Source organism: Microcebus murinus, chromosome 1 (assembly GCF_040939455.1).
Source record: "Microcebus murinus isolate Inina chromosome 1, M.murinus_Inina_mat1.0, whole genome shotgun sequence".
Taxonomy (NCBI): domain Eukaryota; kingdom Metazoa; phylum Chordata; class Mammalia; order Primates; family Cheirogaleidae; genus Microcebus; species Microcebus murinus.
In genome coordinates this window covers 99952374-99971398 of record NC_134104.1, presented here as the reverse complement: position 1 = coordinate 99971398, position 19025 = coordinate 99952374, and the positions used below count along the sequence as shown (strand labels likewise).

General features: G+C 39.1%; 1 protein-coding gene across 11 annotated transcripts in view; it reads left to right on the top strand.

Moving 5' to 3' along the window:
- The window catches only part of SCHIP1 (schwannomin interacting protein 1), a 535265-nt gene that overhangs the window by 490711 nt on the left and 25529 nt on the right, over positions 1-19025 (top strand). For all 11 annotated transcript variants that reach the window (XM_076004282.1, XM_020286145.2, XM_076004301.1 and 8 more), the window contains one exon: positions 14000-14118. In XM_076004282.1, coding sequence (XP_075860397.1) covers positions 14000-14118 — 119 coding nt within the window. The remainder of the gene's footprint in view (positions 1-13999; positions 14119-19025) is intronic.

Below are 19025 nucleotides of genomic sequence, written 5' to 3'. Positions count from 1 at the left end.
TGTCCACAAAAGGCTAAACACACACTATGTCCTTTCCCCCCTTGTTATTTGCTATAAGTCAAATGAAGTTCACAGTGTAGCACAATATGAAGAATAAGGACCCTTCCATCATGAACCTGGAGATGGAGACCTCTTTTCCCTCAGAGACAAATAGCAGTTAATATAGCCTGATAGAACAGTAAAACTTGCTGCTAAATTTTGTTTGATCAAATACATCGTTAACTTTCTCCCCAGAGTGAGATATAGAAAGAAGCTTATATCATGATAAATCTTGAAGCATAGTAATATAAAATATGACCATTTATATTCTATATATATTATATAGAATAATTGTGTGAGTATGGGGGCTATTTTAAGTATATACCTTATTTCTTAGAGCAGTCAACAATAGCTTATGTTCTCTCTCCAGAAGCTGGGAAAGAACCTAAGTGTGTAAAAGAGGTTTCAAGGATCTGCCATGTTGCCCTGTGCGTTTTTCATTCCCTGTGATCCCCAGGAAGGAGACGAGTGCCCGAGGTGATAAGTTCGCCAAGTCCTGAAACCCTAACGTATCTCAGCTGTCCACTCCTCCCGGAAGCAATGTGCAAAAGACACTTGGGACACTCTGCCATAAGAGTGGGATCACTTACCCGATCCTGCGGAACAAGTGTGCCCTCTCATACTTCCTCTGTTTTCAGTGCTAACGCACTGGTCACAGTTGCCTTTGTCAAACCATTTCTCAGATAGAAAAGTGTAGGTCAGTTTGCACTTGGCAAAAATGGAAGACAAACCATTGCTAATGCATTAACAATGAAGTCATGACCACCGGAGTTTTATTCTACTTAGAAACAGAGAGAGAGAGAGAGAGAGAGAACCCAGGCGCCTAGAATAAGTGAGTGATGATACGCTGGCAACCTGAGACAGGGCTGACTAAACCTACAAACATGGAAGGCTCACAGAGCTTTAAATCATCAACAACAACAAAACACAGTCGCATTGTGTAACCCATTATCTAACTAAGGCAGTAGAATGCTGCATATGATTTCAGGAGAAATAGTATCTGATAAGTTAGTACAAAAAAACACTAGATGAAGCTTCTAGATATGTGGAATGCTTAGAGATCGGTATATTGTGTTCTGGACCCAAAACGTGAGAGTTGTTCTCTTGTCATTTCAGCTCTTTGAATACCTTTCTCAGGCAGAGAGCTGTCAAATTTAAGTATATCATGGTTACATTGAAGTCTTCATTATGCTTTTAAGAACCACTATCTGTAATCTCACTAAGAGCTTCTAGTGAAACAGGGCAACATACGCTTTTTTAAAATGTAAAGAATAGGAAAACAGTTACCAAAGCATAAAAATCACTTTCACTAATTAGAATCTTCCTTTTCTAATTTTTTTCTCTAATGTTTTTGTTGTTTAATTGGCTAAGTAGAAAATTAAATCAGATGCCATAAAGCAGTGCTCTGAAGGCTTTTTTGACCTTGCATCCTTCAGTAAAATGTTTTTGAGTCCATGTGTCTAATATACACATATTTTATTAAGAAGTTACACTCAGTCACCATCATAAAAAATGTGTGTAAACATATAGATATTTTAAGGAGTAAAATGTTTAAAATATAAATTTAAAAGTTCTAGTATTCCTTTTTTCAACTCCTGTGGTACTCTTACCCCACTTTGAGGTCACTTGTCAAAAACAATTGGAAAATCGGTATACCCCTGCCTAAATACCAGATAATTCCCTGAACCAGTTACAGTAATAAATACCACATGCGCATAGGGATTATTTTACAGGGTTGTTTTAAAGTCAGACAAACAGCCTTTGGGGGAAAGGTCACTTTCTGATGACTAAAATTAGATTCCACCGAGGCAGAGGGAGGAAAAGATTATACATCTGTTCTTTTCCTTGGGGAAAGTCCTGATTGTAAGAAAGATGTTTCATTAAGGACCTCTGGTTTACTCAATAATAATAGTAAAACTGTACTCAACAGAAAACAGATCTTAGTGTTTAGGAAGAAAATACCAGACTTCAGCAGAATCTGAGGTGTGTGTGTTTCAGCCCATTATTTCCCTGTCCTGCTGTGAGCAACTTCTGATCCTCTGGTAAAGAGCCACACAGCGGATTGTCTTCAGGACCAGGTGGCACGAAGCATAGGAGTCACTGTCCTGATTCATTCCAATGTCACTTACCAAGAGCCACCCCGTGTGGCTGGCATTGTGCACGGCACCAGGATCACAGAAGGAGACTGAGGTTCCCTGCAGGACCTTCCAGTCCGATTGGGAAGGCACATGAACAAGTAAGCTACGCGTAATTGATGCTGCCTGGAAGAAGGTTCACATGGCAGCCAGTGTGGACTTCTAAACTTGCAGCCCACGCCATCTCAGGGGGGGTAAGATCCAAATTACACTAATGGAGAGAGAGAGAAAAATTAAAGGTTTTAATATAGACTGTGGCAGAAGACCAGCTCCAGCTTTGTCCCAGAGCAGGGAAAATGCAGGGAAATTGGCCCTGCCCTCTGCTCCTGGCTACTACGCGTAGAAGGAAGGAGCTGAGGACGAGGCAACGTCCGGGCCCGGGACTGGGCAAGCCGCTCGCCTGGCTTTGTTCCTCAGGGGTGCTGTCTCCAGCATTGTGCATCCAATTATGGTGAAAGATTAGGGAGGCCCCCGTGAAAAAATTAAAAGGCTGGAAGGAACAATATTTAAAGTGAAGCCACAGCTGCGCCTCATGTTTTTTTTAAAAGGTGAATGGAAATGACTGCTTGAGATAAACTGCAATAAACAGGAACGCAGAATGCCAGCTGCCATTCCAGACAAGCGCTGTGCCCTCCCCACACAATTACTGAGGAAAAGCAGCCGTCGACCTCCATTAACCCTCACGTGCTCCTGTCTGTGCAGGCTGAATGTGCCTGAGCCACCACGCCAAGTCACCGGAGCCTGGGGCCTCGCCCCACCTCAGCCACCTGGGGAAGATCTCTTCCCTTTTGTGGGCCGGGTCTCCTTTTCTCTAAAGGGGGGAATCGGCCTAGTCAGTCTCAGATGTTGTAAATCTGAAGCCTCCTGGCTCCTAGTTCAGGGTCCGTTCCGTCATGTCACCCGGCTGGCACACCTAGGGTAAGGTCAGGGAACGGGTCGTTTCCCGTAACTAGATTTTCCAGTTAACTGCCAGGCATGTTAAATTTATCCTCGTTCTTCTCACACGCGTGTGTACACACATGCATACATACCTGCATGTACTCGTGCATGTGCACACGCACAGGCGCCCTTCTCCATGTCATGGTTGTCCCCTTCCTCAGCTTCTCTGCTTTGTCTCCTTCTCCCTCTTCTCATCAATTTCCTTAGGCTTCTAGCTCTCTTGCATTTTGTGTATGTGTATGGCTTTCTAAAAATTGAGATATAATTCACATATATAAAATCCACCATTTTAAAGTATGCACTTTGATGGGTTTCAGTATATTCATATAGTTATACAAACCATCATCTAATTCCAGAACATTTTCGTCACCCCCAAAAGAAACCCTATAACCATTACAGTTAGTCCCAAGTCCCTCCTTCTCTTAGCCTCTTATAACTACTAATTTGCTTTCTGTCTCTGTAGATTGGCCTGTTCTAGACACTTCTGTCTCTCTTAATTCTCCCTTTCTTCACTCTTCCCACTGCCTTACCCACCCTTTTAATATTAACAACAGCTACCATTTAATAAAGTTTTCTTTCTGTGCCAGGCACTGTGCCAAGCACTTTCTATATAGTTTTTCATTTAATCATTAAAACAACATAAAAATATGTATTATCTCTTCTTTCAAAAGAATAAACTGGGGCTCAAAAAGTTTCAGTAACTTGCACTCATGTCCAAGTCAGTATGTTAACCTGGGTCTTCTCAACTCCAAATCCCCCACCCCTGCCTCCTTCCTGGTCATGTCTGTGTCCTCCTCTCCCAGACCCTAAGTCCATCCTGACACGGGGGTTGAGGACACTATCTTCCTGGCGGTGGATTAAGCTTTGGCCGTTTCATAACCATGCAGTAGGTGTTTTGGACTGTTGTGTTCCTGACAGTGATACTGAATGACTGTGATGGATTTACAGGCTCCTAAAATGGCACCTGTTAAAAATAGAGTTGCCAGATAACACCATCCTGTGTTTAAAAGTAGTCTCTGTAAGCAACCATTTGAGAACTAGAATGAGCTCAGGCTCATTCCCAGCAATTTGGGTTTGGGATATGCTGCTCCTAGGAGAGGAAAATCATTTAGTTTTCAACTGTAACCCTCTAGGATGGGGGAGGGGAACATTTGCATGTTGGAAGGCTGCATTAATTTAGCTGTAATCAAATAAGGCCAGATTCAAGAAACTTCAATTCGATATATTTAAAAATGTACATTATTTTATAAAAATCTAACTACTATGAACTTAATAATTTCAAAAACGATAACTATTTGTTAATTTTAAAGTACCTTTAAATGACTTTGTTGTATCTGCTTTTTGTTGGAAAGCATTTGAATATTTGGTTGCAGCTTGGAGGTCCATAGTTTCATTTCAGTTGATCCTCTAGATGGGTATCAGTTGTTTGTGACCTTCAGGGCGTCTGGATTTGGGTTAGGTAAGATAATGTAGATTTGCAGCAATAAGTGGTTGAAGAGCAAGAAAGCATTTTTTGAGCATGTTGCTGAAGGTGTGGGTATTTTACTGTATTTTTTCATATTCCAATTGGATCTTTCTTTGCGTCAGACAATGACTTGAAAATGTCATCTACCAAGAGCTCAATCAATTCCATCTGTAGTTCTTTAGATTTCTTGGTGATATCAACCAGGTGAGACTGAAATGCTAATTTGAGTGTGATGTCATGATTCTCAAAGTCAGTGAACCTTTCATTGTATTCTCCAATAGGTCTATACCAGCTGCATATTCTTCAGATGACTCATATATATCATCCTGCTCATCAGTGACCTTTGTTAACTGGGGAAAATGTTAACCCAAAATTTTCTTTTTAAGAAGAAGTGTTTTGAAAAAATAGATTTTTTTTGAAATGTTTGGATTTTTTTTGCCACATATCATATATAGACTTTGTTTTACCTTGCAAGGAAATATTCAAGTCATTTTGATTTGATATGATATCAGACAAAAATGCTGCATTCCTATAGAAATATTTTAATAATTCAAATTGCTGATTCTGTTCTTCATGAAATTTAACTGTTCTCCTAGAGATAAAATTTTGGTTAATGCCTGTTCCTGCAATAGCCAATGCACTTTAGAATGATATAGCAAATCCAAACTGAATATCTCATATTCAACTTTAGCATGTTACAAAACTGACTATGCTGTGTTGCATTTGCACAAATATAGTTAACAATACTTATAACTTGTTGCAAAGTGTCACTTAAAATAATAACTTTAGTACAGAGATTTTGCTGATGCAAGCTACAATAAAAAAAAAAAAAAGAGCATCTGTATATGTTAATACTTTTTTATCTGTGCAACAAACCCTTCTCGTTTTCCTGTTCTGGAAGGTGCACTGTATGTACATACTTTCACTAAATTTACCAAATTTGGTCCAACTTCATGAAATTTATCTTGAAAGTTGTTGAAGTTATCTATTCCCTGTGTACTGTTCACAAGAGTGCCCAAAGCAAGTAAGTCTTCATAGCAAAGAAAATCTTCTGTTATGACCTGAATGAGGTATAAAACCTGGTGCCAAGTCAGTAGTATCAGTTGATTCATCCGAAGTGATTGAATAATATATATTTTCCTTTTGAAATATTGCATAAACGTTAAGTTGAAGGCTAAACTCATGCTGCTGATCAGTTATGGTTCTCCTTCAAAGAGGCAGTTGTTTGTACTTTGTAACATTATCGGGGTCTAAGCATCCTACAATTTCAACAATGCATTCTTTCACAATTTCTACATCACTGAATGGCTTCTCTTTTTCTCCAAGTATATAAGCTACTTTATAAGTTGCTTCAGAGGCATTATTTCTAGGTCTTCTTGCAGCTTGAATGAATTGTCTTTGCTTTTGCTTTTCATCTTTTTCTTCTTCTTTTGACAGAGTCTCTCACTCTGTCACCTGCAGTAGAGTGCAGTGGTGCCATCATCACTCACTGCAACCTCAAATTCCTGGCTCAAGCGATCTTCTTGCCTTGGCCTCCCAAGTAGCTGGGACTACAGGTTCGCACCACTGTGCCTAATGAACTTTTCAATTTTTAGCAGAGTCGGGGTCTCACTCTTGCTCAGGCTGGCCTCGAACTTCTGAATTCAAGCTATCCTCCCACCTAAGCCTCCCAGAGTGCTAGGATTACATATGTGAGCCACTGTGTCTGGCCTGCTTTTCATCTTTTACTTTCTGCAATGCAACCTTTCATGCCTCTTCCTCTAATTTAAAATATTTGTGGTTATAATGAGTGGTATAATGCTGATGAGCATTCAATTTCTTTAATGTTGATACTACAGTATCACAAAGCAAGCAAATCATCTTATCTTTAGTAGAAACAAGATAATATTGCAATTCCCAATCCTCATTAAAAAATCTGTTTTCTTCCTTCAGCATTCTCTTGATCTTCTTTGACATGATGGGCTGTTAAGTAGACAGAATTAAAAACTGTTGTCGAGCTATGCAACTTCTTACAAATTTTACTTCAGACAGAAACCGTGCACTGTTGTCAAAAGCTGATAACAGACTGGTGTATTTGACCCCCATAAACTCTCACCCACCAGCCTCATGCGGTAGTGGTGCCAGTGAGGCAGGGGAAGTTAGAACTAAATTATGAGTGTGGCAGCCATCAATTTAGCCCTTATGGCTTACTAATGTTCTAATTGTGCCAGTCAATCTGGGAGGATGATTTTATTGAAACTTATTTTTTTAAATAGGTTCATTTAAAAAGTAAAAGTATAAAAGATGAATAAAAATGTATTGATAAAAGTAAAAGGATTTGTTCTGTAAAATTTGGATTCAGTCAAAAGGCCCCACTTAAGGACCTAGAAGGCTATATGTGGCCTTAAGGCCACAAGTTCCTCACCCCCACTCTGGGATGCAATGCTGAAACACAGTAGTCATCTTTGTGGGTCGCATGATGAACTCCTTTACCTTCACCAAAGTTCCCATTCTAAGTGACTGCTGAACTTTAATCCTAGGTGCTTTTTAAGTAACTTTGCTCTGATCCTTAACAAGTAGAATACTCAAGTGTTAGTGACTCTGCACAATGGCACTTCTGTCTGCCTGCTTCTGTTTATGTCACTTCCCTGTAGCATGAGAAGAAGGAATGTAGTCAACACTAGGAAAAGCCATCCTCACAGACTAATTGTAAACAAACATCTTCATTCTCTGGACTGGCATCTCGGCACTTTTGATGTCAGCCAATTCTCAAGGAAAACAGGTGTCAGAAGGCTCTCGGTCCCAGAATCCTTCTCCTTGGGTGCCCAGCCTGGACTTTGGGCATCCAAGGCCAGCTCTCTCATGAGTACCAGTTGTGAGCAAGTTGCACTGTAAGGACCCTGTGTTGCCTGAGAGCCCAGGCTGACACCCATCCAAAGAAACTTGTTTAGGCATATTGATGCAAGGATGCAAACATAAGAAATTTCAACATTTTAGGAAACCTGATTTGGTGGCTCATCATGACCTTTCTGGGATGTTTATTATTAAGTTCCTGAAATGGAAAATGTCAGCAATACAAAATGGAAAAAAAAAAAGTGTCCAGGTTTTTATATCTATTCCATGACAAAATGGAAAGATACTATGTTATGTAACTTATATTTTTACTAATAATTAAAAAATACTCCCCAGGAGATAAAATAAGATGCCAGAACTTGAAATAACCTGCATAGTGCAAGTATTTAACCACTTGACGTTCAAAAGCATGTGATTTATTTTCTTATGTAATACTGTTTTTATATTTTGATCTTGTGCTAGATTGAAGGTTTATCTCAGTGAGAAAATAATGAAAAAGTACTATCAGCATATTTGGGTTTTCTTTTTGCTTTTTTGTTAGAAAGAAAACTAATAAAATTTGCCTAATAAACAAATAAGTTCTGTACTTCTGGTTCATAATGTTTGAGAGCCTCAGACACCCCCACACTGCAATGCTGCCTATGAATGTCAGAACAAAACCATCTTACAAGCTGAGGAAAGAAACAAGAGTGACTACTATTTTCCTAAAGGAAAAGCACTTTCCCACAGGGAGCTCCAGAATCCCAGTTGCATCCGTGGTGGATGCTGCTAATAGCAATGATGCCAGATATCACTAGGCAATAGATTGCACTGCAGCAAGGGGATCATTAATTGCTTCAAAACAGGCGTCCTGGCAAGGCCTTGGCAGAGGCCAGACTGCTACCAATGAAATCCACCTGGCTGCAGAGTCTGGACTTGCCACATGGAGCAGATGTGTGCTCAGCTAAAGGAGAACCAACTCTGTTCATCTAGCTACTTGATCTATTCAGTTGTTTAAAGCTGTGGTTCACCAAGTGCCTGAGCCAGCAGCATCAGCAGCATCTGGGAACTTGTTAGAAATCCACATCTCAGCTCCACTCCGGACCTCCTGAAAGAGAAAAACAGTCTGTGTCTTCACAACCCTCCAGGCAATTCTCATGCCTGATCAAGTCTGAGGGTTTCTGTGTGTGTGTGTGTGTGTGCGCATGGCCATGCATGCATGCCCACCTGTGTTATCCTCTGCTTGGCAGACCCTGTCTGTGCGACCCCTGGCATCCTGAGTTTTTTGCTGGGCCACGGGGGCCCAGTGTACTCATTAGCTTCTGGGAGGATACTGCTCACAATCCTTAGCAAGTTTTTCCTCGGTGGCGTGTTGTTTCCCTTTTTACCATTGGTAGAAAGTATTTCCTTCATTCCTTTAACAAGCATTTCCTGAGACCTGTGTGTAACACCGGTGTAGAAGATGGAGAGAGAGCAGCCAAGGCCTGTGAGGTGTCCCCACCTGTGAGGCTCCCTGTGAAACCTCTAACCCTTGGTAACTCCTAGAACATACTAGAAATGCAGAGTCTCAGGCCCTGACCCTGAATCAGGACCTGCATCTGAACAAGGTCTTCAGGTGACTCACATGCACCCTGAAGTCGGAGAAGCACCGAACTAGGCAACAGTTTAGCAGTGTGGAAAAGAGGATGCTAGAAGTGGTATCTGTACGGGTTGGTAGTGAATTGAGCACCGAGGCAGTGAGTGTTATAAAACAAGTATATCCCATAATAAAAAAGTCTATTTCAGTTGCCGTGATGAACAGGTAACAACAGTAAGAAACACATGGAGCTGTGGAGGAGGGAAAGCTGAATCCAGGGAAGAGATGGAAGATAGGAAATTGGGGGAAACATTTTCCTTCCTCCCACAACCGAATCCTATCCAGGCCTAGACTGTTCCTGCCCCACATCTTCCACCTGGTTTTATCCCCACCACACCTCTGCGCCATCCTCATCAGCTAGTTCTTTTGATTCTCTAGGCCAAGCTTCTTTAAATATATCTTTTCTCAGGGGAATTTAAGGAACCCCCTTCCTCCTGGTTTGACAGGCCTTTTCCGGCTGTGTGGGTTTCATCATCTGCTCAAGAGTCGAAAGGAAGCAGCTGTTCGAAGTGTCCTGAGCACCAGATGGCTTTGGGTTTAAGTTTAGGATATTTTTTCCTGAAGTGTTCCTGAGAACCATATAGGCCCATAGATGCCCCCACAAAAATAGGGTTTGTCTATTAAATAAACGTTGGAAGTGCAGAAAATACCCAGTCCTCCATTTGTAAATTCACATGCAGATTAGCATGTGGGAGGGTCAGCAGCCCCTGCTTCAGAGACGGCATGCTGCTAGTAAGGAGGACTGGGCCAGGGGCGTGGAGGCAGGGCCTGAGCAGGGAATGCAGGGATGGTATTGGTGTGCAAGGACCTGCCATATCATGAAAAAAGTACGGAAAGGACTTGGGGACATATCCGATTTGGAGATAGACAATATCTACCCAAACACCATTTTGCTTTTTATTTCTTTACCAAATACCCTTCTTTGTGCTTGTCAAGTTTGGGGAATTGCAGTAGAAGAGGGGCATACTGGGGAGGGCTGAACATTGGCGTTTAGAGTCTAAAGGTGTTCAGGGGCCCATGTTCTAAGATCATGGCACACATGGCAGCCTAGAAAGTCACTGTGAGCCTTAATCTGCTTAGACACAGCAGGTGGCAGTAGGGAATTTAGCAGCAGATGAAACTTCCTGGGGCTACGTTTCTAAGCACATTTTTACTCTCATCTTGGTCTTGAATAGGTTTTTCTGTCTCATGGGGATGAGCCGCTATTCCTCCGTTGCCCTTTTGCTTTTTGCTAGCAATATCAATTTTAGATATTTATTTTGTTTTATGAGGGTATCTCCCAAGGCTGCTTTAAGAGTGGACGTGGCTTCACTTGCCGTAAGTGCAAAGTGTGCTTTTGAGTCAGCCTCTCCTTTTTCTCGTACACTTCCTTAGCTGTTTCTCACCTTGGGGTGTCCTTGGGCTTGGGGGGAGGGGTGGTGGGAGAGAGGAAGAGTGATGTGAAAGAGCAGAAAGATCTGCAGCCAGAAAACATGGACTTGAACCCTCCTCTTCCACCCCCAGTTTCCTCATCTTCAAAGCAGAAATTGTTGGAGGACTAACCACAGTGCTACTGCCATGGGTCAGATACCGCTGCTCGGTGATTTACCTAAATTCTCTCATTTAATCCTCCAACTTCAAGTGAGCTCCTTTACCTCTGGACTTGGAAGAGCTTTTCGAGCACAAAAGCCGTCAACAACATGATAGAAGTGAATTATTGACTTAACTACATAACACGGTTAAAACTCAAAAGGAAAAATACCCTTAATATAAATTTTTTAAAACACTCAAACCTTTGTAGAAAAATAAGCATAACTAGGAATGAGTAATTCAGAGAAAAGAAAGTACAGGAACTAAAAACATTTAAATATTTACTCTCACTGGTAATCAAAGAAATTAAAATAAAAACAATACCACTTTTTGCCTATGAAATTAAAAGCAACATTTTTTAAGTGAAAATGCTCAGTGTTAGCCAGGATATAATAGAAGCTGCACCCTTTTACATTGCTGGTGGGCATGTGAATTGGAACAGCTTTTCTCTAGAGCAATGTGACAGAATGTGTCAAGAGCCTCAACAAATGTTCACACTCAGCTGATCTGGTAATTCCACTTCCAGGAACTTATCCTCAGGAAATAATCAGACATGTGGGCAGGGATTTATGTAAAGATGCTAACTTCTATGCAATTTTTAATTTGACACAACCCAAATGGCTAACCATAGAGGGTAACTCCATAGAATGGAATGATTTGCAACCATTAAAAATCGTGTTTTTAAAGAATATGAAGTGCTATAAGGGAAATTCTCAAAATTTAATAAACAATATGATTTCATTTTATAAAGAAGAAAAAATGCACACATAAGATTAAAAAAAAAAAAAAACTAGGAGGAAATATACCAAAATGTTAGCAGTGATCTCTCTCTCTTAGTGATGGGATTATGGGTGGCATTTATATTCTTTTTTGTTTTGTTTTGTGGGGTTTTTTGGTCAAGCATTTAGGTACTTTTCATGATATACTTTTCAGTGGTATCCAAAGAAAGAGAGAAAAGGGGAAGAAAGTATTATAAAGCAGTCCTCTTTAAACTATTAATGAAGTTTTCTGTGTAAAGAACTGTAATTAAGGTAAATAGGAATGTTTATAAGGCCTGGCCCAGTATCTGTGGCTCTAGTGTACAAGTAAAGAAAGACAGACATAAAATCAAGGGTGTATTCAGACATTCACACCTGGGGGAGGTGTTTTCTTTAAATAAAGTCTCGTTCAGACCTCAGGCTAATATTGGGCAAGCATGTTGTTGAACATTAATCATTAACACTTATGTTGTTATCTACTGATTTTATATTTGGATATTCAGTTCCACTCAACAGTTTTCTGACTGTTGAGGGCATTGGGTGAGAATCTCCTTTGCCTGTTCTATGGGCTGAGATGTAGTTTCACTCACTACACAAAATCTGCCTGGCAGATATTGGGATTTTGAAATGAATTTGTTTTAAATAAAGATGTCAAAGCAATGTGGTTCTGTTTTGGCTGGACCATTACAAGTACCAGCCTTGCACATTTGGAAGGGTGGTTTGCTTTAATTAAAGTTCCCAGCAGTACAGTTGCAAGTGGTTAGTGAAATAAAAGGTATTCCTGCTTTCCTGTACAACCTTATGGTTACTTTCTTAGGGCTCAGTGCTGTGCCAGCCAAGTACACAGTATGAAATCAGCATAACATCTGTAAAATAATCTGTATAAAAGCAGTGTTTCACTTTTTGGTTGTATTACACACACACACACACACACACACACACACACACACACTAGCTCCTAGTATGACACAGTGGCGCTGATACATGCCAAAACGGGGAGCTGTCTATATAGATAGACGTCATCCCTAGGTGTTAAAATTGAAAGAATGCTTATGGTGTCCAAGGACTAAAAAATATGAGAGTAAAAGGCAGTAGAGATGAGCTTTCTTTGAACTAGAATTTCTCAAACCTATTGAAACTAAATGTCTGATGCTAGAGCCAGGGGCTGCATAGTTTAGAAACCCAAAAGGCCTTCTAATGCAGCCTGTCCAAGCTGGAACTTGGGAACCACTGTCTCAGTTGTACTACGCTGTCATGTGTTTTATTCTGCATAGCCCAATATAATATCCACTAGCCACCTGTGACTGTTGAGCTCTTCAAATGAGGCTAGTGTGACTGAGAAACTGAAATTTTAACATGAGTTAATTAATTATTAATTGAAGTGCAAATAGCCACATGTGACTAGTAACTCCCATATTAGAACAGCTTTAACCTATTGTGTTGTGCTTCACTTGGGGATGAAATTCAGTCATTTTTAGCCCACCCATCCAAAAGGCTGTGCATGTCATCTTTCTGACAAGGTGATGCTCAGATGTAGCTCCAGAACCTCCTCTTGAGAGAATCAGGGCACCACCCAGCCCTCAGGAGCCCTGCCAAGTCACATGACCTGGGTTTTGCAATAGAATTTGCTCAGTGTGGTCTTTAACCCCCTGCTCAGAGCATAAAATGGTACTTCTCACAGCCATCATCATCTCACAAAGCAGAAAACCAAAATCTCATCTCCAGCCCAGGATTTTTGACTCATCACATTTGTATTTTGTAGTGATTTCATTTTTAACTAAGGAAATCACTTCTAATCTTCTCCCCTGTTGTGTAAAGGGTTTAAAAGTTCAGCATGGTGAGTTTTTATGGGTTTTTTTATGGGAAGCTAAGTGTTGTAAACATATTTAAATGGTCACAGTAGTGTAGTTTACCAAATCCTTTTCCTATGCACATGGACCTGACTTCCCTTCAAAATATGAAACTGCTGGGCCCAGTTAGAATTCTCAAGCTATTCCAGACATTATTTTCAGGGCTTCTCACATTCTAAACCTGGTGAAATCAAGACTAACTCTTGAACAGAAGCTATAGTCCCCAACAAGACTATAAGGCAATGGAGGCAGGCACTGTGCCTGTCTCGTCCTGGGCTCTATTCTGGCATCGTAGTGTGGCATCTGCCAGCTCTGAGAGACCCAGCACATGTCGGTCAAATGGATTAAAGTTCTTGCCCTATAGAAATTGGGCTGGAGAAAGAGACATGTAAGGAAGAGAGAAAACAAGATCCAGGGAAAGGCCATGTTTGGGATCAAAGTGATTTGATTGAGGGGAAAGGGCATGCCCTCCACGACTTTATTCTGCTGCATCTGGCAGGTAAGAAGAAAGATTATAGTGCCAAGTCGTCTCTTTCCATCCTAGTGAAGATCATGTAGCACCACAACAGAGATTACCTGGACTAGAGATCATAAAAGGCTCTGAAGAATTGAGATTGGAATCAGAAGAGACTGGTTTCACTTCAGCTTTTAATAATTCAAATGCTCTTGTGCCGCAGTCTATATTTATTTATTTTTCATCTAATGTTACAGTTCTAAGAAACGTAGCAAGTTAGGCTGCCTGTGGTTGTGATGTATCTGCCTGCTTATCAGCATTTTTTATTTTCTTGAAATTTTAGGCACAGAAAAATGAGAGAGAGTCTATCAGACAGAAGTTGGCACTTGGAAGCTTCTTTGATGATGGCCCAGGAATTTATACCAGCTGTAGCAAAAGTGGGAAGCCAAGCCTTTCCTCCCGGTGAGTGTTTTTTTGAGTTGTTTTTCTGATATGTACCTAATGGATTTTGTCACCTGACTATATGTCTAATAAAGATAGCCTTTAAGTCCTTGAGGGGGATTTTTTTCCATAATACTACCATCCTTATTTGGATTTTAGACAGATACTCCCCCACCTGTTTGTTGGTTTATTCATTGTTGTTGTTGTTGTTGTTGTTATTGGCCTATTGCCCAGCCACTTGAGGTCAGATTTTTATATTTCATTTTCTTCTAAACTCAATCCTGAGTTTGCACACTGATAAGGGAATCAAGCCACACTCCTAAGCAAGCTCACTGATGATTTGAGGCGTGTGGCAGACTACCAGATTTCCCATTAAGCAGCCCCAAAGCACCCAGAATTACCCGCGATACATCTGATTGCAGTAAGTACTGGTAACTGAGAAATACAATTCCCGCTTTGATCATTTATGTTTATTACAGTTCTTAACCTGTCCTCCAGGTGGTTTTTCTTTATCTCATTTCAGGATATCATTTCTATCATAATTTATTTCAGGATATTATTGGTCATTTGCATAGCTTCTAATTCCAAATAAAATATACTTAAATTATCATTTTGCCTAGAAAACAAGACTGTGGACTAGAACATCTCAAACTTTAACATGCTTATGAATCATGTGGGGATTTTGTTAAAATGAAGATTCTGATTCAGTAGAACTCAGTGAGTGGGGTTCAAAATTCTACATTCTTAAGACGCTTCCAGCTGGGATATCCCTGCTGCCATTCCATAGGCTGTTTTGACTCATGAAGGTATAGACAATCTGCAAAGTTTTAGCTATTACAAATATAGGTATTCCAAGGGATGAAAACATATAGAATATTGCTTTATTGAAAATGGTAGTAACTAAAGACCCATTAGTGCTCTCTTGACACCCCCCACCCCAAATGTCTGTTTTCTCTCAGTCTTGTTTTAGGCTAAAAGGAAATATACCCTGTTAAAATATACCAGGAATGTTTACCATTTTAAGCTGGGTGTTGGAGATAAATCATGCATCCATTCAACCCACAGATCTCTACTGTGTCTCTGCTTCACGTTCCGCTTAGAATGAGGCATTTTAATATCTATCTAAGTCTATTCTGCCTGGCTTTCAGTAAGCCTTTTGCTTCAGTCTTATCCTGAGAGATTTATCTAAACCAGCAAGAATCAGAAGGTAGACACATGCTCACGTGCACACCTGTTAGTGAGGCTCTGCAGGCGGCTCAGTACATCAAGACAAGAGCTCCAGTTTGGCCATGAAGTGTTTCAGCATCTCTTCTTGAGATGGGTACCAGCCAGTCTCACAGTATTCTCTTGTTCTTCCTACATGTCATTCTAGAGCTGGAAGGTCAACCTTCCCCTTTGTCTTGGGAGCACCTCTTTTCCTTCCCAGGTGGATGTGGCAGAAAGAGCTCTGGCCTAGGAACCTGGAGACCTGAGATTAGTCCTAGTTCACTTCTAATTCTGGGACTTTAACAATTTATTTTGTTTTATCAAGCCTTATTCTTCATGTAGTCTTACAGGTTTCTGCTACTACTCTCTGATATTCCCCAGAATGCCAAAATGTCTTTTCCTGGAAGCCCAGTCTCTCTATTCAGCAATGTCATATCTGTCTGGTACAAATTGAAAGGTTTTGTTTTTAAATAAAAGATGTGTGTGTGTGTGTGTGTGTGTGTGTGTGTACATACATATACATATATACACCCAGTACTTATCTATTTATCTATTCTTGTTTCATCCTCCAGAAGCAATAACTTTTAATTCCTTGACTACTTCCTCTGGTATTTACCTACATATCTCTAAATTAAATGCTTGTCTTCTTAGTTTTTAATTTTAGATAACCATCAGACTGCCTACTACAGAAAATTGGGATTTAACTCTTCTTTACAGCCCTCCCACAGACATGTCTACATATGCCCTTTCCCATTCACCCTTTATAATTATTTCACAAGTTACAGTCAAATAACTATTTAATGTTTACATTATTAAGACCATGTATTATTCTCACTGAACCATATAGTAAAACTGTGATTGCTTGAGAAATTGTATTGTTTGTCCTGAAATTAGAATTGCTTCCTTTTTCCCTCTGCAGTCCATGTTTTGAATGCCATATTAGATTCCACTGCATGAATACACCACAGTTTATTTAGCCACCCTTCTGCTGATGGGCATTGGGTTGTTTCAGAGGTTTTGCTCCTGTAAACAATGCTGTTTATACATATTCTTGTACATGTCTTTTGTGTACATATGCAAGTGTTTCTCTTTGGTGTATCCCTAGGAGTGGAATGACTAGGAAAATACCTGAATATTCATGCTTAGAAGATAATGTCAAACTGTTTTCCAATATAGTTGCAAAGTTACTTTCCTACCAACAATGGTTCCGAGACCCTATGGATCCATAATCTTTCTAACACTTCAAAGTGTCAATTTCTTTTAAATTTTTGTTAATTGAATAGGTACGACATGGTATTTCATTGTGTTTATTAGCCATATTTGTTTTCTCTTCACAAAGTGTCTGTTTGGGTCTTATTTCCAAACTTCTGTTGGACGTAAGACTATGCTTTTCTAATTGCCTAATGAAAGTTCTTTAGTCAAGCTACTAATCCTTAATACATTATATGTATTGCAGATATCTTTTCCCAGGTTATAACTTGTTTTTACATCCTTAATGTGTGTTTTATGACCATAAGTTCTTAATCTTACAAGGTTATATAGTTAATTTTATCAAGCTTTTCTTTTCTAGTCAATGTTTTCTGTATCTGTAATCTTCTTTTACCCCAAGGTCCAATAGACATTCATTAGATTTGCTGCCAAGAATTAAAAGTGTTGATTTTTTTAAAGTCTACAATCAGGAGTTGATTTCTTGATATGGTATGGAAAAGTCTAATTTCATCTTTTTCCGTATAGATGACCATTTTTTTTCCATCATATTTATTGAACAATCCCTCTTTTACACTACTTTAGATTGCTCCTATATATACTATATATATATATATATATATATATATACACACACACACACTATACATATAGTATATGTATACTATACATATAGTATACTATATATATACTATACATTAATGGGAATACATTCTATTTCGCTATTGTTTTTATTCTTGCACCAGAACTATAATCTTAATTACTGTAGCATCAAAATAAATCCTGATATCTGGAAGATAAATCCCTCTCCTTACTCCTTTTCCTCAGAAGTATGTTGCCTGTTCTTGTTTTATTTTCTATTCTTCCATATACATTTTTAATCATCTAATCAAGTTCATTGAAATACCTTCTTGGGATTTTGACTGGAATTGCATTGATACTATACATCAATATAAGAAAAACTATATTTCACAATATTACATCTTTCTATCCACAAACATAGTCTGTCTTTCCATTTATTTATATCTCATTGAATATTTCCTTTTTTTTTTCTTTTTTGCTTTCCGGGCTTCCTCTTTTTGGTAGAATGTTTCTTAATAAGGTTTTATAATTTTCCATTTAGAGATATTACACATCTTTTGTTATGTTTATTTTTAGATACTTGGTATTCTGATAGCTTAAATTTTGATAATGCTGTCTTGTTTGCTGCTGGTGAACAGAAGTGCAACTAACTTTGTATACTAGTCTTATATTGAGCCACTTTGTTATTGCTCCTATTACTTCTCTGTCCACCTATTATTTCTAATAAAGTTGTTCATAGATTCTTTTGGATTTTTAAACAGTGATATCATCTATCGATAATGGCAGCTTTATTTATTCCTTTTCAGCCCTCATCCCTCTGGTTTCTTTTTTTGTCTTATTGCACTGGATAGGTACCCTTCTACAGTAAGGGTTAGAAATGATAGTGGTTGGAATCCTTAGATCATTTCTCATACTAAATGAAATGTTTCTACTGTCTTCCCATGTCAGATGATGTTAACATTGTGTGTTCTTTAATGATTCTCTTTATGAGATTAATGATGTTCCCTTCTAGTTATAATTTACAAAGAATTTTTATCATAAATGAATATTTAACTTTATCACATGCTTTTCCTTCATCTGTTCAGATAATTACATGATTTTACTCTATTAGTCTATTAATGAATTAATAAATTATTTTCATAGATTTTCAAAATATTGAACCATCTAGCATACCTAGTATAAACCTAAATTGGTTGGGGAGTATTATATTTTTTCTGGATTTTATTTATAATAAAATCTACTACTGGATTTTATTTATAATACTTTATTTAGGATTGTTAGGTTTATATAGTCATGATTAATATGAGTCTGTTATATTCTTTTCCTATAATATTTTTGTCTGATTTTATTTATCAGGGTTATGGTGGCTTAAAAATGGGTTGGGAATGATTCCCTCTTTCACACTAAGAAAAATCTACATAATTTTGAATTGATCTATTTCTGTAAAGTTTGGTAGATCTCACCACTATCTGGGTCTTGTGTTTACTCTGTGTGCTTGTTTTATTTTTTTAGAGACAGAGTCTCACTCTGTTGCCCAGGCTAGAGTGCCATGGCATCAGCCTAGCTCACAGCAACCTCAAACTCCTGGGCTCAAGCAATCCTCCTGCCTCAGCCTCCCGAATAACTGGGACTACAAGGCATACGCCACCATGCCCAGCTAACTTTTTGTATATATTTTTAGTTGGCCAACTAATTTCTTTCTATTTTTTTAGTAGAGATGGGGTCTCGCTCTTGCTCAGGCTGGTTTCAAACTCCTGACATTGAGTGATCCGCCCGCCTCAGCCTCCCAGAGTGCTAGGATTACAGGTGTGAGCCACCACGCCCTACCTGTGTGTTTGTTTTAATACCTGCTTCCATTTCTTAAATGGTTACAAGATTATACATGCTTTTTATTTCTTCTTTAGTCAGTTCTGATGAGTTGTATTTTTCTAGGA